At 45.4% G+C, this 23,207-nt stretch overlaps 1 protein-coding gene across 10 annotated transcripts in view; it reads left to right on the forward strand.

The window, feature by feature from the left end:
• Positions 1–23,207, forward strand: part of ABCC12 (ATP binding cassette subfamily C member 12) — a 407,545-nt gene that overhangs the window by 295,928 nt on the left and 88,410 nt on the right. For all 10 annotated transcript variants that reach the window (XM_078772926.1, XM_078772930.1, XM_078772924.1 and 7 more), the window contains 6 exons: positions 420–523; positions 667–861; positions 16,451–16,677; positions 16,767–16,904; positions 16,993–17,179; positions 18,240–18,329. In XM_078772926.1, the coding sequence (XP_078629052.1) occupies positions 420–523; positions 667–861; positions 16,451–16,677; positions 16,767–16,904; positions 16,993–17,179; positions 18,240–18,329 (941 nt within the window). The remainder of the gene's footprint in view (positions 1–419; positions 524–666; positions 862–16,450; positions 16,678–16,766; positions 16,905–16,992; positions 17,180–18,239; positions 18,330–23,207) is intronic.

Genomic DNA, 23,207 nt, shown 5'->3' on the forward strand with positions numbered 1-23,207 from the left:
TTTAACATCACTTTGAGTAGATTTAAAATACAGATATTGTAACAAATGATATACGCTTACCTATTGAAAGCTTAAAAGTTGGCTTTGTCCTGGAGTCTCCTTTGTATAACTTTTTCAACATTCAACCCTCAATCTCATCCATGATCCTTTAATCAGTGTAAAAAATGGTTGCTACCACTTCCTGCTGAACCCTGAACTACATGTACACTCTTCAAAATACTTCACGAGAATGAAGCAGTTATTTTGCAAAACGCGAATCAAAGAAATCAACCTGGGGCAACCAAGAACAAAATGACCTTTTCAAGAAGATTATAATAGATATGTGAAAGTTGCGGCTTTTGGCAGTCGCTTCTTGGCATTATAATAGATGGCAGTCGCTTCTTGTCCAAAACCACCTGATCTTTGTCTTGGCGGTGCAGGTTACTTCATGCTCTTGCTGGTTTTCCTAACCTACTTTTTTAGCACTGGTTGCATCATTTTCAGTAGCTGGTGGCTCACTGCTTGGCTGGCAAATGGTGACGGGGTGAGGATCATCTACTCCCACACGCATGATAATGAGCACGTCATACATCATGCCTTCGATGTTTGCATTCTCCATTTCTGCCAGTGTGTAACATACATTTCATCCTTGTTTGTTTTCTAATTTGTATTTATTGCTATTTCCAGAAAAATTGCACGTTGCCTGCAAATGAGATGTGCAAATTAGGGAACATAACTGAGAATCCGAACATACACATGTTCCAGGCAGTGTATGCAGCTGCAGCCATTGGCATGTTGTTATTCAGCTCAATCAAGGCCTTTGTGTATGGATGGGCCACCTTGCGGGCATCCTCCCATCTCCATGACACCGTCTTTTATAAGGTACCATCAAATATATTCCATGTAGTCCGTTCGGCCTTGTAGCAGAAAAAAAGGAACGTGTTTGTGCCTAAAATGAGGCAACGTCACATGTCCGGTAAATGGCATCCATCTACTGAGTAGCTTTTGAACGACGAGCAGATAGTGAGGCCAGGACATGTCAATTTCTCAGAACATACCTGGGCCTCAAAAGTAGGAAGGTACCTCACGTATCGCTTTCCCTGCTTTGAATGTCACACACATGAGTCACAAGCAAATATTAGGAAGCGCAAGGCCAATGCTAAATGTGACGAGGCATGCACTCACGCGTTGTCCTCCAGTACTGGATTTCTCAACCGGGGGTCTGAGGACCCCAAGGGGGATGCAGTGTGCCGCCATGAGTCCGCAAGATGGCGGGGGGGGGGGGGGGGGGGAAATTATTGACTTGGTCGAGTGTTAGTGTTTCAGTTGGTTGCTTTTTAGTACTAGTACTAGCCGAAACCCGTGGAACATCCACGGAAGGGAGGATGTGGTGTATGGATAGAGTGTACCATTATGGATGGCATAGTGGATTTGCTTGTCCGAGTAAGTGTTAGGAAGAAAGATGAGAATGAAGAGTGCGTATATGAACAACGTATTTATTGCAATCTACTTAAATGACAACGCTACGACATACTTTTGAAAATATCACGTACCGTCTCGAAGTCAATGCCATCCTTTTATCTCTTCGTATACAAGTACAACTCACTGATTTCTACCTTATCGTGAACAGGGTATAGCCTACTTTGATAATCATGAACGGTGGCAGATGCAGGAGTTGGTGAAACGAAAGGGGGGGGGGGGCTGATCATGACCTACCCTACGCCACATGGCCTATGCCATTTGTTGAGATCATGGCCACAACGGAAACACAACAACTGGATAGGTAGGGCTAGGCCTACGCCTACTTTACGTCACTCGGCGATGGCATCGTATCGGCAGTTAATCGGATGCTTTTGGGCCCCAAAGTCGACAAATTCAGATTTTTCGAGTATGGCTGTACGTGATAAACAAAGAGCGCGGTTGGAAGAAATTATGGTAAACCCACCTGATGAGGTCAGCGTACACCGCGATCGATGACACCAGCACAAATGGATGCTCTGGATTGTCCACTCAGTGGACGGCTTGCTGTCGCCTTCGCCTGTCCAATCAGCGGACGGCTTGCTGTCGCCTTCACCTGTCCAATCAGCGGACGGCTTGCTTCGCCTTCACCCAGCAGACGCCAATACGATGGCGTCGTAAGATGGCGTCGTATCGGCAGTTAATCGGATGCTTTTGGGCCCCAACATCGGCTAATTCAGATTTTTCGAGTATGGCTGTACGTGATAAACAAAGAGCGCGGTTCGTAGATCGTAAATCCATTAGTGCCGTGGGCATCGGGTCACTGGGTGCAGCGTAAAAGGGATAACAAAGTCGAGTCCTTATGCTATTATTATATAGATACCGGCTCACTATGGCAGCAGCAGGGGAAGTCATGTCGGGGAGGGGCGGGGCAATACAAAAGGGGAGGGGTATCTTCTGTAGGCCTACCCCTGGTGGTCCCTGGAATATTTTATTGGACAAAGGGGGGCCGCTCAGGCAAAAAGGTTGAGAAACCCTGCTCTAGTAAACCCTGCTCTAGTAAACCCTGCTCTAGTAAACCCTGCTCCAGTAAACCCTGCTCCAGTAAACCCTGCTCCAGTAAACCCTGCTCCAGTAAACCCTGCTCTAGTAAACCCTGCTTTAGTAAACCCTGCTTTAGTAAACCCTGCTCTAGTAAACCCTGCTTTAGTAAACCCTGCTCTAGTAAACCCTGCTCTAGTACGCACCATATTGTTTGCCTCTTGATACCGCTGATCATTTGGTACTTCAATCTCCATAAGATCTTTGCAAATTATATCTCACCACATTACTCTTGGCCCACCCCATGGACAAGACCAAACTAGGCATCCATAGGACTCATCCTTGCAAATAGTTGATCGGGAAGGTTCATCTAGCAATTCCAGGCGTCGCTTAGTAACTTTCTCTCTTCCTATTTGACCCCCTGACCCCAACCAAGTCCTTTATAGTAGGGGAGCCAAGGCCCTAAAATCCCGATGGAGGTGGGGATGGATGCTATACTTTGTTTGACTGTATTTTCTGGTAGATATATTCATTCCGCATAGATTCTAGGTTGTGTGCTCTGCGAAAACTCTTGCGAACTGAAATTATGGCCATAACTTTGAATTTTTGCATGCAACAATTTTGGTCAAAAAATTAGGGGTAGGGGAAATACATTTGGGATTTAGATAGGGTCACCTTTGACGAAAACACATATGTTAGGCATCAGTAAAAAGGTATTGGCCCAGGCTACAATTTGGTAGTAAAATTATTTTGATTACATCACCGATGACGTCCTCAGAGGTCAAAAGGTCACCGATTTGGAAGGGAAGTGAAAATTAAGGCATCTTGTCAATAGACTGCCCCATTTCATACATACCAATAAAGTGTAGAATAACAAAGATACTCTTTATATAAGAAGACTTATAGGCAAAGTTTTTTATATCATTAAAGTTTATAGATGATACATAGTTGTTATGTAAACCCCTTACAACAGAAAGGGAAAATGTTGAAAAATGACCAAAATCGGGAAATTCTTAGAAACACATATATCCTTTATTTCTTCTCATTTTATGGTGTAACAGCATATATTATAACTTTATCCAGCTTCATAATGGACTCAATAACTATTTTAAATCAGAAATAACACTGAACTATACCTTAGTAGTACAATTATTTTGATTACATAATCGATGACGTCATAAGAGCTCAAAAGGTCATCGATCGTAAATGTCCCTGGAAGTGAATATCTAGCTGGGCACCTCTTCCATTAGATAACTAAAATATTACTAAGAATGTAAACTCATAAACATTATTGATAGCAAGACAATCATCATTCAGTAAAATAGTCGTAATGTTAACCCCAAAGAGACATTGTTACGCGATCTTCAGAAGGTGGCAATGAACGTATACGCACGATCTGGATTTGTAATTCTGGGCACTGGGTAGCAAGGAAGTCTAGACTAAAGTAACTTCTCTAGTTTTAATCATACCAAAAGCTATTTGTAGTTTCATGAATTCAGTATTCACTATCTGATGATAGATCACACTTTTCTGGATCACCACAACACAAGCAATCAGTGGTACATTTAACAGTTGCCTCCCTGCAAGGGCAACGCCGTTTGCATCTACCTTTCTGGCATTTGCAGGAAGTGTTTACTAATTTGGGTTTTGGGGGCTTTGTCATTCTGTTTGCAATTAGGATGCCATTTTCTACTTTCCTTCCAAATTTGATTGGATCTGGTAGGGTTGGTTGAGACTGGGATGCTCGTTTGCAAATGGCTAGCTGGTGTACGGTTCGCAGTAGGTGGAGATGGCATGCATCCTCTGTTGCTGGCAGAGAACGAATATCCGCTTTCCTTGTCATGAAGAGGTGGCAACGGAGTTCATTTAAATTCCCAGAGAAATCTTTTTTTCCATACAGTGCAAAAAAGAATTTCTTGGCTGAAATGACAACATCTGTTGTGATATCTAAGGTGTCCCCAATGTTGGCATATTCTGCCAGGGGCCCAAGAGCGGGAGCACAGTCCAAAGCAATTTTGAGTGCGCGTTTTTTCCAACGAAATAAGGGTAGCTGACAGTGTCACATCCTGTTATTATATATGCAGCCAAGAGTACTGCTGTTATGTCTACTGCTGGGTAGGAAGAGGTAAGAGAATCTGCTATTCTGTGGCATGGCAGGAGTACTTTGGTTCTCTCGATTGGACTGGAGCATGATGAGGTAGTTTTACATATCCACAGTTCATCTAATTCAGGCATGTGTGATACATGGTAGATGGCCATGATTACGACATCTGTATCATTGGCTACAATCACCACTCTGTTGCATTTATCTTCTCGCACGCAGTGGGAAATATGCGCAAATATCCGTGTGTCGGCCTCCTCATGGGGTTGACAAGTTAAATCGGACAATTCAGAGGCTGTATTTTTTGTTAACCGGATGGCTGGTCCAGGTGAAAATCCTCCAATGATGACTTGACACTGATCTGGGATATGTTGGGTGTTCTTTGACCAAGACTCTTGAAGGAAGTTCAGTAGCTTCTCCTTGTTCTCCATTTTAGAAATGAAGTTTTTCCACTGTGGTACAGACAGAGCAGAGTGGGGACAAAAGGTCTTGAGATTCTGTGTACCTTTTCGCCTGCGGTATCTTTCCTCATATTTCAGGCTACTTGATGGATTGATGTCATATTTGTCACCAATGACATGAATCACATCACAACCTACTGGTTTCATACTGAGAATCTTGTGAAGGTACCTTTGCTGTAGTTGATCAAAATCGGTGCATCCCATACCTTGACAACGTTGAATAAATGCCATCATATCAACTACCATGGCTGTCTTTTCTTCTGGAAGGAGGCAGTTCATCCATCTCTTCCCAGTGAGAGCCCATTGTACTCTTCAAAGCCATAAAATAATCTGCCTTGTTGCCTTTTCTCATCCCGTATCCAGATGGGTGTCCTTCATCTGGGTCAAACAGTGAGCTAGGGTAGTTTGCCCATTCATGTGAAAAAGCTTCCATTTTTCCCGAGTCATTTAGATTTTGTGCAAAGCACAGACTTCTTATCACTGCACTTCCTTGCATTTGTAGTTGTTTAGTCTTCTGTGCGGGTGTTGTTTGTTTTTTTCCTTTTTCAATGAATGTTTTCAGGCGTATAGGCTCCACTTTGTGGCTATTGGCATTTTGTGCTACGTTGAGAGCTTTCAGTCCCCTCTCTTTTGCCTCCACTAGCTCGTTGCATGAAGCTAATTGGCCTGTTGAAATGTTTGTGAGGTCTGTAGTATTATATCTGAAGGGATTGATCATCTTCTCTTTGACTAGATGTTTAATTTTGGTGACCGTTTCCTTTTCTTTCTTCAACCTCTCTTCTCCTCCAGACAAGCGATCGTTCTTCAGATTCGCCATCATCTTAACTTGTTCTGATATTGATGTCATGCCCGGGAGTGCCTTCAGGTACTTGTGAATTGCAGCTGGCTGCTGTGATATGCCTGTGAAGAGCTTCGTTTTCGCGTCCTTATTATACGTCTGCTCTGCCCACAAGATGATGTCTGCCCACAAGGGTCCATTGCCATATCTGTCCATACTCCGTTTAGCTTTCCTTCCTTCTGCCTGACAACAAAGTTAGCGTTCCTAAACTCAGCCTCAACTGTAGGCGGTAGTGTTTTCATAGCATCCAAGTAATGTGGAAGACATGATACATATTTGGTATGTCCAGCAGCCACTATATACGGCAGCATCTCTTCGGTAGATGCTAAATGAAGGTCCCAGTTGCCAGACCTCTCCGCGTGGATGTACTTCTTCAGGATGCTAATTAAATCGATATACATCAACCAAAGTTGGCTCGTTGGAGATTGACATGTCTTTATAAATTCGTCCAGCTTGCTCTTAACAGCCATTATACTCTCATGTGCGTCTTCACATGTTGAATGAAGATGTTCAATATCATAATTGTTTTTGCTGTTGTTTATTAATTCACATACCCTGTTGACTTGAACTGAAAGTAAGGACATATCATCAGTTTCGCATGACTCAGCCAAGATCCAGTCCTCGAAAGCTTCCCATAGAAGAGCGTAGATCGCATTCTCAGCCAAGGTGTGTGCCCGAAGCATCTGGTAGTAGTCTTTCCCATCCATAATCTGTTTGGAGGTCCCTGGTAAACACACACCTGATTCGACAAAAAGGTCTTCAAGACCAGTGCATTTCATCAAATAACCGATGGCTCCAAGGAAATTCATGACGATGTGGAAGCCACCCATTCGTATGATAAGGTTTTGATATTTCTCTGGACGTTTTTTCTGCAATGCTAAAACAATCTCATAAATTGCCTGGTCACAAGTCAAAACACAAAATTCTTGGCCTAGATCTTTTGCAACAGACATGCAGTAATCGACAGACTCTTGGACCACATCTGGGCTTGTTGGGGACATAGGAAAGAATGGGCCATAGCCAATCACAGAGGCTTTCTGTGCAGTTTTGGTGAAAGTTTCGTTGAATTCCTTCCAGGACACTGGCTGCATTTCATGTGTAATATCCAGTAAGTTAGTAGAGCCAGTCTGACATAGCTTGAACAAGATATAATGGTTCTGTATTTCTTCAAATCGGTTCCTGTTATCTGGAATTCGTTTAACGCCACAAAGAGAGCGGCTTCTCTGTCGACCAGTAAGAGTGATCCCGCTTCCGTGGATGTAAAGGTTCTGGTTCTTTTACTGACACTGTGCGAGATTTCTGCAGTGGGATGCCTGATTTAACATGTTGGGAAGAATTGTTAGGATATTGATAAATTATGTGAGTGGTTCCATGAGTTGTAGTTCCATCAACAGTATTTTCTCTGAAATCTAGGTTGTCAATAGCAAATTGGGTAAAAACACTTTTGGCAATATTATGAGGGATGAAATAGCCTTGCCTCTCTTCCTGGTCATCGGTTTCAGCCGCCATAGTTGCTATATATCTCTGGGCATCCGTATAACTAATACAGTTGGCAAATCTATTTATAAATGTAACTGTGTCTTTGCTCCGTGTCTGTTTTATTATATGTATAGCTGTACCTACATGTTTCGGAGTTTTTACATTGGAAATGGCAGCACATATATCCTGAGTTAGGTTAAGAACATTTTCATGCTGTTTCTTTTCTAGTACAACATGCCCTTCAGACCCTATTTCTTCATCTGCTCCTGTTATCATCCATGCAATGTGGTTGTAAAGATCAGTTGGGACACATTTCTCAGCAGACTCATAAGAGATGGCCATGTTAGTTTGTTGAACATTCATTTGTTCTGATGACATACTTGATTGCATCTTATCCTTAATACTGATATATTTCACTTGACTACGAATAGCTTTCGCGGTATGGAGTGATTCTTTCATAGACACACAGTATTGACCTACACCTACCTGTTCAGACTCTGTGGTAACTTTTTCATTTTCAGTGCCAAGCTCAATTTAATCAAAATCTTTTAACTGACTCTTTACCTTTTTAACTTCTGCAAGTACTTTTGCCAAATTTAGCTCAGAGGAGCATAAAAGATTGGAAGCTCCAACCTGTGGAACAATAATTACCCTGTCGCCATAAAAAATAAATTAAAAAAAACCACCTTTAGAGGCCATTTTTCCTCGCAAAGCGGGGGTTGGCCTTTTTCGAGCACCGTGGTTGTTGTTGTTTTTTTGGTCCCCTTTTTGAAGCAATGTTTTACGGCCGGATGCCCTTCCTGCCGCCAACCCTTTTTGTCACCTTTTACGACAAACAGGGAATTACCAGTGAACTGGTACTCAATTAGCCGACCTCGGAAGGATGACAGGCTGAGTCAACCCCCCTGGTGTTAATTCAGCGATCGACCGGGATTCGAACCCAGGATCCTAGGATCCTAAGCCGGCACCCTAGCCGCTAGCCCAACACCAGGCTATAATGGTTTTGTCGCCATAATGGTTTTGAAACTGCCTAGACAAGAGCCGCATATCACTACCAACTGACATTGCATTTTCAACATTATTATCAAGTAACCAACTTCTTAGCATATCACGCAAACAAGAAACTGAATAAACACAACCATCGTTGAACAATTTCGGTTCAATCTTAGAAATTAACCATAGAAATCCTTCTTCGTATGACGTTAACCCCTTATCAGTATTTTTTGCTATAACACGTTTCGTTAAGAAGTTCTCTAAGCACAGTTTATGATACCTGAAATCACTAGCAATCATATCATCACCACTTCCCTGCAATAAATGCAACATTGTTTCATCATGTAGTTCTTTCGCTTTGTTCCATATCGATTGCTGTCGATCCTCAGTGGCAACAAGACGAAGTTTTCTATCACCTTTTCTGTCTCTCTCTTTACCACAAACAGAACATGTCGTTTTAAAATCGAATTTCGAAACAATCTTTGAGCGAGTTGATAAGCCAACAGGTGCTTCACTTGAATCGATCTCTGCTTGCAACTTCACACTTTTCTGTTCTACGGTTTTCTTGTTGACATATGCACTGCGGCAGTCAGCGTGAACCTTGGGATTTCTGTGCAAGAATGAGTCCTTATTTTTGGCATCGTCTATGAGACGGCATGCGACACTATCACCCCGTTGCGTTACAGCTTGCAATAATGATGCATAACCTCTACTTGTGATTTTCTGAAGGGGAGATGATATCTTCTTCTGGCAGATTAGACAGGAGTCGTAATCTGTCTCATGAGGAGTCTTCCTTTTCTGACCAACTTGAATCGATGAGTCCCCCAGAGGTTCCATAATTGTTGTGGCAACAAACCTGTAACATGAATAACACATCATGAGTACCGATGAGTAAAATAACAAAAAACATTATAATGTAAAATTATGCAGGATACATCTTTTTCTAGCAATTTCCACAAATTTGGCTCGACACACAATTTGGCAACACAAGGGGTCAACATAATGATTATATTACTTTTGATGAATATCTCGCTATCAAAAACTTTGTTCGTGAGTTCACTTTCTTCAGTAATATGTTTGTTATTTTCGTTCTCATGGTTTATGTGATATAAGACATCTTATCGAAGAGGTACCTAGATTTTCACATTTGTCCCATTAGGAGTCTTTCTTTTCTGACCAACTTGAATCGATGAGTCCCCTATAGATGTTCCAAGATGGGTGCAGCAACAAGCCTGAAATAAAAATGAATGACACATTATTCGATATATGAATAACATAAAAACAGATTTTCACTTCCATTTTAGATCAATGACCTTTTGAGCTCTGGTGACGTCTTCGCTGATGTAATCAAAATAATTTTACTACCCAAAGTGTTAATATCTGATATAAAATTGTTATTGAATGCATTATGAAGCTAGATCAAGATAGAATCTATGCTGCTACACCATAAAGTGAAAATAATGAATGCTATCTGTATTTCTCAAGAATTTCCCAATTTTGGTGATTTTTCCAAAAATTACCGTTCCGTTGAAATGGGTTTACATAACAAATACGCATCTTTGGTAAACTTTATTTCTATTAAAAACTTTGCCTATATGTCTTCTTATATAAAGAGTATATTTGTTATTCTAACTTTATTGGTATGTATGAAATGGGGCAATCTATTGACGAGATACCTTAATTTTCACTTCCCTTCCAAATCGGTCACCTTTTGACCTGTGATGACGTCATCGGTGATGTAATCAAAATAATTTTACTACCAAATTGTAGCCTGGGCCAATACCTTTCTACTGATGCCTAACATGTGTGTTTTCGTCAAAGCTGACCCTATCTAAATCCCAAATGTATTTCCCCTACCCCTAATTTTTTGACCAAAATTGTTGCATGCAAAAATTCAAAGTTATGGCCATAATTTCAGTTCGCAAGAGTTTTCGCAGAGCACACAACCTAGAATCTATGCGGAATGAATATATCTACCAGAAAATCCATTCAAAGAAAGTATAGCTTCCATCCCCACCTCCAACCGTTATTTTGCACGATAGCTCACTCTGGCTCCCCTACTATTACTATCATTCACTTGATATTTTGTGATATTGACAGAGTAGTAACTTTAGTTCCTGGAATTCTATCATTACAATGTACACAGCAAAGCAAAGCAGATAATGGTAATTTCCTCTGTTCTTGACTTTCTTGATAACCACACAAACCACTTATGCCCCACACAAACCACTTATACCCCACACAAACCACTTATACCCCACACAAACCACTTATGCCCCACACACACCACTTATGCCCCACGTACACCACTTATACCCCACAAAAACCACCTATACCCCACACAAACCACTTATACCCCACACAAACCACTTATACCCCACACACACCACTTATACCCCATGCACACCACTTATACCCCACACAAACCACTTATACCCCACACAAACCACTTACACCCCACACACACCACTTATGCCCCACGCACACCACTTATACCCCACAAAAACCACCTATACCCCACACAAACCACTTATACCCCACACAAACCACTTATACCCCACACACACCACTTATACCCCATGCACACCACTTATACCCCACACAAACCACTTATGCCCCACACACACCACTTATACACCACACACACCACTTATACTCCACACACACCACTTATACCCTACATACACCACTTATACCCCACACACACCACTGATGACCCAAACAAACCATTTATACCCCACACACACCAGTTATACCCCACAAACACCAGTTATACCCCACACACACCACTTGTACCCCACACAAACCACTTATACCCCACACACACCACTTATACCCCACAAACACCAGTTATACCCCACACACACCACTTATACCCCACACACACTGTTAGAAAGTCTCTGATGTTATGCGCACGATATACGTGAACATTTCCTGCTTTGCTTATGAATGTTTTCTTGCAATATGTTGATGCCATGTTGGTGTAGTGCGAGCCTGTAATTCTTACTTTTTTCTCTTAATTTGCACCGGAAAGGGAGGAGACTTCCGGCTTCTTGCTGATGGCTCGTGTGAGTGGGTTGTTTTCCGCCATCTTTGCCTTGTTTTATTAAATGTTGTGCCGAAAGGGAGTTTAGTGTCCTGTCCGAACCGTTTGATCACGGCCCTTTTCCTGGATCCACTGTTCTCTATTATCCTCCGCACTAGCTAGCCTTTACCGTCGGATTCCCGATCCTACTTTTCATGGTCCTTCGAGCCGGATAACGAACAGCTGGACAAGGAAATCATGGACGAGAATGTCGCCGCTACCCTGACTGCGGAGTGTACTCAAACAGCAGACAATATCAGCGACATTATCCCGGTTAGTCCTTTAACCACTCATGGCACGAATCCATTTGTCTCTGTCTCGGTGGCCACGATCAGCCCCGCGTCTGTATTAGCCACCGAATTACCGGGTCCGGCCATCAGCACTGGCAATGAATTAACGGCGTCTTCCCGACCCAAAAGGAATATTCGTATTCCTGAACGTTTGAAAGACTATGTTCTTAACTACGTACCTTCAAACACTAGTGGTTCTTCCCTTAATCAGGAGTGTGGGCCGAGTTCTTCTTACCGACGACATTCGTCAGGAAGCCCACGACCAAAGACTGCCTCACTATGCAGTGCACATAGCTCACAATGCAGCCATTGTTCCAGCTACAGCCGTACATCCATTGCATCCCAACTCAGTGGTATACAATCGGCTATTCTAATGGAAAAACGAAAACAGTATGAACTGGAGGAACTAACATGTCAAATTGGGGAGGATGAGAGAGTTGAGAAACGTGGACAGCAGCTGCAGGATGAAGTCCTTCGCTTCAGGCTCAGGAGATGGAGCGCCAGGCTCTGAGGGAACGCGAGGCCTTGTCCGTCCAGCTAACAAGACAGAGACGTCTGAGGAAGGCCGACCAGGAACTGGAGGAAGCACGGTTGATAGTGTCGTTCTTGGATGCAGGAGATGAAGCGCCTACCTCTCCCACCGGGCGTCCAACCGTTACCGCCTAGCATACGATTCTGCACGGTGGTGGAGCGTCATGTACTCCCTCAGTTCAACCAAACAAACCATTGCCAACGCAGCTGCCGCTACTGTGGCCATAGCCGGAAATTGCCATCACTGCCGACCTACAATCCACATCCACTCCTCAATTAATCATGAACTAGCCAAAACCCGTGGAACATCCACGGAAGGGAGGATGTGGTGTATGGATAGAGTGTACCATTACGGATGGCATAGGGGATTTGCTTGTCCGAGTAAGAGTTAGGAAGAAAGATGAGAATGAAGAGTGCGTATATGAACAACGTATTTATTGCAATCTACTTAAATGACAACGCTACGATATACTTTTGAAAAATGAATGGATTCGTAATAGGAATCGGCATAGCACCACTCTGGGATTGTCCACTCAGTGGACGGCTTGCTGTCGCCTTCGACTGTCCAATCTGCGGACGGCTTGCTTCACCTTCGCCCAGCAGATGCCAATACGATGGCGTCGTAAGATGGCGTCGTATCGGCAGTTAATCGGATGCTTTTGGGCCCCAAGGTCAGCTAATTCAGATTTTTCGAGTATGGCTGTACGTGATAAACAAAGTGCGCGGTTCGTAAATCGTAAATCCATTAGTGCCGTGGGCATCGGGTCACTGGGTGCGGCGTAAAAGGGATAACAAAGTCGAGTCCTTACGCTATTATTATATAGATGACAATCCATCACCGAAAGAGAAGGTGAAGCAAACTCATCCAACTGCATATTCATCCGCCACCACAGCTCCATTCAAGCTTCAAATTTTCATCCTAACATGTTACCATGTCATCATGCACCCTATCTACCACCCTCGACTTCACCACATGGGCATCCAGTTCACCCATCTGAGACGCCTGCAACACCCAACCTCATGGACCTACTAACAGCTTCATCCTATGGCGTACCAAAACCGAGTCTGCCTTATTTCCAGAGTGGCAGAGAAAGTGACTTTGCCCTTCTCAAGCTTGCATTGGATAGCCTGATAAGTAATCACACCTACTTGTCAGAGGAGTACAAATATCAAGTACTCTTAACCCACCTTAAGCTACCAAGTGCATACAAACATGCTCAGGCCTACATGCATGATCCGAAGCCATACACTGTGGCCTTACGGGCCCTGCAGGACAAGTATGGAAAGCCAAGGCAACTCGAACAGAGCGAAATTGGTGCCATCATGGACATGGCACCAGTGAGGACTGGAGATGCAGAGGCCTTTGAAGAATTTGCTCTCGCAGTACACTCCCTTGTGGGTATGTTACAATCCCTCGAGGGTGAGCATGGATTTGAACTACGATGTGGCTCACATGTAGACAGGCTAATCAGCAAACTGTCACCGAGCTATCGTGATGGATTAATTGAGCACTGCATTAACCAAGGACTTTTAAATGCAGATTCTAATCAGACCTACACATTGCACCATCTGGCAGCTTGGCTGCAGGCGAAGGCCCGAGCTAAACGTATAGTGAACCAAGCTGCTGTCCTCTACAAATGCGAGGACCAGGGATTAGAGAGAAAGGAACAGCATTCTTCATCTTTCAAGAAGAAAGAATCACAGGCCTCGGTGTTTCACAACTCTGAGTCACCAATAGCTGGCGCAAGGCCACAGCCATTGCATAATGTTTCTTCAACAACCAAGACCAAGCCTTATTGTCCTCATTGTGACACCAGTGATCATTACCTCGGTTCCTGTGCGGAATTCAAGAAGCTTTCCACAGACCATATTATTAAGTGGATAAGGGAACATGACCGTTGCTGGAGGTGCGGTTGGTCACACCCAGCTGATCGCTGTACACTTAGGAAGCCATGCGTTGCTTGCAACGAGTTGCACCTAACCATCCTACATGATGCAGCGCAGAGATCCAGCGATACCGTCCTAATGACAGGCTCCGCACCATCTGCAGTGTACCTTGAGAAGCCTTCCCATCCACATGATGTCCTGTTAAAGGTCGTAAAGGTGCTTCTTCATGGCCCACAAGGGTCCATAGAGACCTATGCCATTCTAGACGATGGTTCAGAAAGGACTATGCTTTTGAATTCAATAACGGAGCGGCTGAACCTGGTGGGTAAACCTGAAGCATTACTGCTCAAGACAGTGCGAGAAGATACGTTGCAGTGTACCGGGGCTTCTGCCAGGCTTCAGATATCATCGGTCAAGAACCCGAACCAGAGGTATGGGATAGATGCAGCATTCACTGCCACAATGCTGCGCTCATCTGAGTATTCGTACCCAGTGGCCGATCTTCAGAAACGGCACCCCCACCTAGCTGGGATACCACTCCCTTTGATTAACAAGGCTCAACCAACAATATTGATCGGGTCAGACTATCCGCACCTCATCTTACCAAAGCAACTGTGCGATTTGGCCCCAAGGGTGCTCCAGTAGCAGTTTGTACCAACCTGGGCTGGTCACTACAAGGACCGGTCAGCGTATACAGCAAAGTGATGTGACTAAGCTCCGGAAGTCAACCTTCTGTGGAACAATGTCGGTGGACATACAGGCCTTACCTGACACTTCACAGTACAAGACTTGGAACGCTCTGGTTGTGGCTGCACAGCAGTGTCCCAAAGGGGTGGCCTACGATCAAGACTATCCTACCTTAAGCGCTCACCAGCATGGGGAGATAGAGAATCTTCTGCTTCAACGCTCACAGCACAATCGTTTTCCGGACGAAGTCCAGATACTTGCCACGGGTAGGGATTTACCCATCAGAGGTCGACTGGCATCTCTCTCACCTGAATATGACCGTACCCTTGGTCTCATCAGAGTAGGAGGAAGACTACGCCGTGTGGAAGTCCTTACACAAGATGCTGTGCATCCTATTGTTTTAGATCCTCATCACCCAGTAACCAAGCTCCTCATTCAAGAATGTGATGACCAACTGCTTCACTGTGGTCTGGAGAGAATTCTCGCTGAGGTACGTCGCAAGTACGGGATTCTGCGTGGTTGAGAGGCTATTCGTCGACACCAACATCAATGCCACGAGTGCCGAAGATGGCGTGCCAATCCAGAGGTGCCAAGGATGGCTGATCTACCCCCTGCTCGGTTACGATTATACAAGCCTACCTTCTACTCTACTGGAGTGGACTGCTTCGGTCCTTTCACCATAAAAATTGGAAGACGAACGGAGAAGCGCTGGGGTATAATCCTCAAGTGCCTCACTACCCGCAGCGTACATCTGGGCCTCCTGGAGGGCCTTGATGCTGATGCCTTCCTAATGTCCGTCCGTTGCCTCATCGCCCGTAGAGGGAAACCTCACGAGACCTTTCCGGGCTCAGATTGCCGTGCTCGAACTGCCAGCGTTCACGTTCGTGGCAAGAACTATGTTCGACCACTTTCTAAATTGATCCGGCTGTCGAAGCTTGAAGATGATGGGTGAGGAGTGAATGGACTGAAAGACTTTCCCTTTTTACAAATTTATTCCCCAAATTTGGGGGTGGCTGTTAGAAAGTCTCTGATGTTATGCGTACGATATACGTGAACGTTTCCTGCTTTGCTTATGAATGTTTTATTGCAATATGTTGATGCCATGTTGGTCTAGTGCGAGCCTGTAATTCTTACTTTTTTCTCTTAATTTGCACCGGAAAGGGAGGAGACTTCCGGATTCTTGCTGATGGCTCGTGTGAGCGAGTTGATTGCCGCCATCTTTGCCTTGTTTTATTAAATGTTGTGCCGAAAGGGAGTTTAGTGTCTCGTCCTGTCCGAACCGTTTGATCACGGCCCTTTTCCTTAATCCACTGTTCTCTATTATCCTCCGCACTAGCTAGCCTTTACCCTAGGATTCCCGATCCTACTTTTCACACACCACTTATACCCCACACACACCACTTATACCCCACACAAACCGACTCATTTTACTATTATTTATTATTTTCTACCACCTATAAAAATGTGTTCTGCTCCTCGTGTAAGGAACCCTAATTCACCACAAACATATCGGAATAGGATAACAAAGTTATCTCAAGTTTGATGTGACAAATCCTGTATAAGATTGTTAACCATAGAGAATCCATGCAAAGCAACGGACTTTCTGTCTGCTCACCACAGGTCCTCCGAAGTCCAATGATGTTTTTCGACTCTGAGCCTGTGGGTCGTATTGTCAATCGCTTTTCCAAGGACCTCGACGAGGTGGACGTGCAACTGCCTTTCAACGCTGACAACTTCCTAATTCAACTATTCCTCATGCTTTTCACCCTTGCCACACTCGCCATAATCTTCCCTCCATTCCTGGCTCTCGTCTTTGTACTCGTCATCATCTTCTTCATTATCACCAGGTAATCAAATGACCGGATATTCACGTTGTTGTAGAGTTCGTACATCATCATGGAATCCATTTTCAGTAGAGCTGTATTTTTTGTCCCAGGCTCTTCCGGGTTGCGATTCGAGAGCTAAAGCAGCTGGAAAATATAACACGGTCACCTCTGTTTTCCCACGTCACGACATCTATTCAAGGATTGGGTGTGATCCATGCGTACAATAAAGCAGACGAGTTCGTTGAAAGGTAACGTACTTTTTGTCCTTGGACAGGGAAGACATTCTCCCACTTCCTGTATTTAATCATGCGGTTGGCCTTTTCTGGTTGTGTACAGGCATCAGTTATTGACGGACATCAACGGATCCATGTACCTGCTCTTCCAAAGTGGGATGCGCTGGCTTGCCATACGCCTTGACCTCCTTTCCACGATAATCACCTTCGTTGTTGCTCTTTTTGTTGTGCTCAACAACGGATTAATTGACTCTTCACAGTCTGGTCTCGCCCTCTCCTATGCCATGCGGGTAGTTACCTCAACATCTCCGTGATGACATTCCTCAACATCCATTACTGAAGCAAGCTCATCCAGATGGAGTAAATCTTTGTTTGAGTTGGAAGTGTGAAGGTAGCACGTGGAGGGAAGCAAATACTAAGATATTACAGGACATGTTTAGTTTTCTCAAACAGCTGTTCCTTTATTGGGAAGATCAAAGCGAAATAAAATTAGAAAAGTATTAGTGGGGTATGCTTACCGTGTAATGTAATCAATAACGGACCGTCCTTCGTACCTAGTAGAACCACCTTTGGAGGCCATTTTTCCCCGCAGAGCAGGGGTTGGCCTTTTTTGGGTAACGTGGTCCCCTTTTTTGAAGCAATGTTTTATGGCCGGATGCCCTTCCTGCCGCCAACCCTGTTTCGCCTCTTGTGACACACAGGGAATTACCAGTGAACTGGTACTCAATTTGCCGACCTCAGAAGGATGACAGGCTGAGTCAACCCCCCTGCTGTTAATTTTAATTCCGTGAGCGACCGGGATTCAAACCCAGGATCCTCGGATGCGAAGATCCCAAGCCGGCACCCTAACCGCTAAGCCAACACCAGGCCTGGGATTCGATTTTGGTGAAGATCCGAATCCGGATCCGTGGGATACAAAACATAAACTGTTCATCCTGGCGTAGGTACGCGCCATACCCAGTGCCCTTCTAGTTCTAACTGGTTTGAGCATTCTTCATCTATTGACCAACCGGATAATAAAGTTGAAGCATTTTATATTCTCAGAGAAGTGACAAAGCTTATGAGCGAATCGATCCATATTCCATACCGATATTCCATACCGTCCCAGTGCCCTTCCTAATTCCCTCTATTCCCCCTCACAAAGCTTCTCTTGCGTTACTGCTTCACTTGGCCGGAAAGACCAATAAGACCTTTGTTTCATCGATAAATATAGTTTCAGTGAATTAGACCCTGACAAATCTCACAGATAGTAAAGAGTGAAACAGGTAAACACAATCTTTATTTATTCATTTATTTCCATGGACTTGTTTGTACATTTACTTTATATGTGATGAATGTTCTTTGTTCCAGTTAACCGGAATGTTACAGTTCTGTGTAAGGATGGGCACGGAAACCGAAGCTCGTTTTACCTCCGTGGAGAGAATAACAGATTACATTGAGGTACGTTATTTACCTATTATATTATATGACCTGCCGTTCTGTAAGTACCGACTGTGCTCTTGCAAGTCTGATTATCTGCCAAATGTTTACAGGTACTATAGACTCAATACAGGAAAGTCCAGCACAACAAACGTGTTGTGCACCAAAGTCAAATATATTATATATATATATATATATATATATATATATATATATATATATATATATATATATATATATATATATATATATTGTTGCGGATATGAGGACTGTTTTTTTTGATTGTGTGCTTTATCATTATTATTATTATTGGTTATTCTGCGCCTCCTGCCTCCGGAGCTGTGTGAAGGTCAAAAGGGCGTCCCATAATTAGTCCACAAGCATACACGTCAGCCAATCATAGAATACCCCTGTTCGATAGTTATATCTTATTCTGTGTTTTAGGGTAAGGCTGTGTCTCCCATTAATTGAAATACTCCATTGCACCAGTGAAAGAGATAGATTCCCTTCATTCCCATTCCCAAAACCTCCATTCCCCCTTTCATCGATTGGAAACTACCTCCGCTCCAACAATTGCCGCCATTGACCACGAGGCAGGGTTGGAGAAGAAAGGCGTGTCTCCACCTCGTCATAGAGGGGAGGAGTGAGCCAGCCCCACTCGACCAACCATGAGCCAGGGGTTTGGCTAGAGAGGGCGGAGGAAAGAAACATCGAGGAGGTTCGCGAAGGTTGAGGGGTGGGGCCTATATAACCCACGGCAGGGCGTTTCCAAAAAGAGACAAGGGAGATGAGCTTTGACGACAGAGAGACGAGAAGAAGTCCAGGGTTGAACTGCAGCTCGAGCCACCGAAACTGCACTCACTGCAGCTCGAGCCACCGAAACTGCACTCACTGCAGCTCGAGCCACAGAAACTGCACTCACTGCAGCTCGAGCCACCGAAACTGCACTTGCTGCAGCTCGAGCCACTGAAACTGCATTTGCTGCAGCTGGAGCCACCGAAACTGCAGGCACAGCAGCGTGAGGCCTGGATGGCAGTTTGGAGCAGGGCCGCGAAGGAGCGGCGGCTGCCCACGAGTCGATCAGCTGCAGAACTAGTTGGACCTCCCTATCCCGCCAGCCATCCACCAGCCACCCACCTGCCATCCCTATCATCATTCCCCGTGTAAGTGTGCTCGTAGTCTGTCTTTTGTCTTGTCCCTGGGTAGTAACAATAAGTCTGTATAAGCTAGTATTTTCACTGTGTCACCTGCGTCTCATGTGCTTGTAAATAAACGTGACTGCTGTCCTTTTGCTTATGTGTGTGAATAGTAAATAAATTTAGAAGTATTTCCAAACCTTTCTTTGCCTTCGTTTTCCTCTTTGCATTCGGTCGCTTTAGAGTTTTCCCGATTGTATAGCGGTGGCGCGATCCGGCCAAAGTTTGGGGCAAATCGGGTATTAGTCGGGGAATAACTGTTCGGTCGCGGTAATACCAACCGCTCGGTAAATAACATCTTTAACCGCGTCCGCAACAATTGGTGTCGGGGAGTGAGATACGGACCCGAAGCGCGCTTAACGCGCTCAAAATTACAAGCTGCTGGAAATTTGTGTTGTTTTACAAAAACCCGAATTTTGAAATCGCGCCATGGCTGGTCAAGGCGATCGGATGCCGGTGGGTGAGCTAGAGGAGGGGTTAGGAGTAACCCAGGATCAGAGGGACGAAGTAGAGGAGAACATTGGCAATGTGGTTGAGGGAGTATCAGACGCGCAAAATGGCGCCTCGGGCGCGCAAAATGGCGCCTTGGCGCACGCGGTTACAGCGGCACCAAATCTAGCGGCGCCCGTGACAGTAGCAGCACCGGTGAATTGGGACCTCTTTATGATACAAATAAGGGCGCCCATGGTCCAGACAAGTGAAGACCTGAGGAAGGACTTGGGGAACCGGATGGATGCTCAGGGTGAGCAAATAAGGGACGAAGCGAGGGCTCAGAGTGAGCAATTGGGGGTAATGAGGGACGAAGCGAGGGGTACCGGTGAGGGATTAGAAAAAAAAATTGAGGGGTTAGACAATGGGATAAAAGAGGTAAAGAGTGGGTTAACGGGGGTGGAAAATAGAATGGCTGTCCAGGAGAATCAGTTAGAGGGGGTGAAAAATGGGTTAATGGGGTTAGAAAATAGGATGGAAGACAAATTGCGGGAAATAGGGGAGCAATCCGCCCGGGAAATCGAACAGATGGGGAACCAGATAGAGGAGGTGAAAATCGGGTTAGAAAGTAAATTGGATGCTCAGAGGGATGAATTGGGACAGATGAGGGTAGCATCTACAAAAGAGAGGGAGGAGATGAAAGAGGAGATACGACGAGGTGTAAGTGAGGAGGTCTCGGGGGTACGCGAGGAGGTAAAGCGAGGCGAAAAGCGTATAGAGAAAGAGGTGAGAAATGGAACGGCAAGGTTACAAGGGGGAATAGAAGATCTGACTGAGGAGGTGGAACAGCTGACAGAGGGACAAACGGAGTTAGTGGAGCAGGTTCAAAGGAACACTGCGGTACTAGGAGGGTTAAAGGCGACACAAAAAGAAATAAAAAATGACTTAATAGCGACACAGAAGCAATGTCAGATGGTACGTGAGGGACTGACAATGAGGTTGGACGAGGTGACAGAAGTAATGGAGATGAAGGACCGAGAGGTGAGGACGCACATAGAAACGGTCACGGTAGCCTTAGAGGACGAACTAGAGGAGACGCACCGGGAAATAAAAGAGGTGAAGCAAAAATTAGAGGAAGTGGAAGAAGAGGTGAGTGAAATTAAGAAGAGACGGACAGAAACTAAGAGAGAAATACGGGAGGAGGTGATGGAATATGTCCAAGGTCGGTGCTCAACTCATGAAGTGTTGCTCACTAACCAAATAAAGAGTTTGCAGGTGGCAGAAGAGGTGCGACGAGGAGGTGCCAAGGTGAGTGGCGATATAATCGGAAATGTACATGATGTGAGGGGAGCTTCAGTCGGCTTGGGGGTTGTTGTGGACCCGGGTGTTCGTGAGAGGCCGTTGGTGAAGTGTGCGACAGGTCTGGTGTGCGAAAAAAGAGGTGTGCGAGAATGTCCGAACATGGGGTGTGTGAGGAAAAAGTGCGCGCCGACCAGTGAGTGTGCTGTCAAGAGTGAGTCGGTAGTAGCGCGTGTGCAAGGGAGCACATGGAAGCGCGGTGTGGTGAGTGTTACGGAGGAAGTAACGAAAAAGTGTGCGCAAGAGGATGCGCGAGAAAGGTGTGTAACGGACGGGTGCATGGGGAAAGAGTGCGCTGTCAAAAGTAAGGGTGAGCGCGACCGAGAGTGGAGGTGAAAGTAGTGAGAGTGACACGGAGCGTGAGTTGGTTGTGACAGGTGAGCGAGGATGTACACCTGGAATGGAAGGGTGCACACCTGGAATGGTAGAGCGTGTATGGGAATGCACGCTGGAATTGGTCGTGAGGCACGTTGTTGGGTGTGCGAGTGAGAGCACACCTGTGATTGTCACAGAGGAGGTGACAGAGAAGGGGGCGCGAAGAGGTGTGTTGGTGAGGTGTGCGAGCGACGAATGTGTGCCAAGGTGTTCGGTGGTCAGGTGTGTGACCAAGTCTGTGAGCGAAAGAACGAATGCAATGACGAAGTATGCGGGGTGTACGGGTGGCGTTGGAACACCGAGCTCGGTGAGGGTGAAAGGGGTAGCGTATGCGTGTAAGCATGCAGGTGAGGCATCGACGGTAACCGGATTAGCGGTTAGAACAACATTTAGCCGAATCGGGCCCTCGGTGCGTGCCGGGTTTCGCGTGCCGCGAGAACCAGCGGGGATCCGAACCGCGGCGGGTCCGAAAGGACCGCCGTACGCGATCCACGCTGGGCCGCGCTTGGAACGGCCGCGTCCGTGCTCCGCTAGGCGGAACGGGCAGCCCGATAGGAAGGGTCGTCATGGCGACCACTTTTTATTGAGACGTTCCGGCAGGTCGAGATCGGGACATTGGATGGCTCCACGCCGAGGTGGTGCATGGGATCTCGGCCCGGGTAAACCTCCTTCCCTGCACCGAATGTCGGACGCATCCAACCGCCGGTACCAAAGAACCCGCATTCATTGCTCGGCTGTACGAAGCCGGGCTGTCGACGTGAATTGGCGCACCTTGAGGATCTAATAAGTAGACGGGTGATGAGATTAGTGTTTTGGACCCAAAATTAGAAAAAGGCAAAATTTGATGATTGGTACGGTGATTGGCAGATGATTAGCAAATTTTTGATTTGTTGGATTTGGACGAGCGAAATTGATAGTAGGACCTCCCCGATGTGGTGGGATGGCAAATCCACCATCCCTCACAGGGGGGGGCAAAGGAGCACGAGCTTATGGGGTTTATGGCAGTGAAAACTAGCCCGGGTGGGTTAGGATATTGTGTGTAGGGACCTAGAAGATGACATTAGGTAACGTTAAGATTAGTTAGTGACAAGGATACCTGTAGTGGGGACGCAGGTAGATTAGTGTGGATTATAATGACGAGGGAGCGCAATAGTTTAAAGGGGCGACTGGGAAGCGCAAGTTTCAGAGGGGAGCAGTTAGATGAGATGATGCCGTGTGAGTGTTGGAGGTGTATAGAAGTGTATTGTGAACAGGTGTGATTGACCAGGTGTGATTGCACAGGTGTGCAACTGAACAGGTGTATGGAGCAGTGTATGAGTGGGTGAAGGTGATGGGTGTTGTGTTGACCAAATGGTCTCGGAAGAGGAGGAGGGTGCAGGTGGCACCAGGTGTGATTGCACAGGTGTGCAACAACAGGTGTATGTGGTTGTGTGGAATAAATGGTGTGGAGTATATGGAGGATTGGAATGGATGGTCGTGGAGTGAGTATGGTGGGAACTGTGGAGTGGAGTGGATGGTGCAGAGGTGTGAATGGGGGAAG

Source organism: Myxine glutinosa, chromosome 2 (genome assembly GCF_964187855.1).
Source record: "Myxine glutinosa chromosome 2, kmMyxGlut1.1, whole genome shotgun sequence".
NCBI classification, from domain to species: Eukaryota; Metazoa; Chordata; class Myxini; order Myxiniformes; family Myxinidae; genus Myxine; species Myxine glutinosa.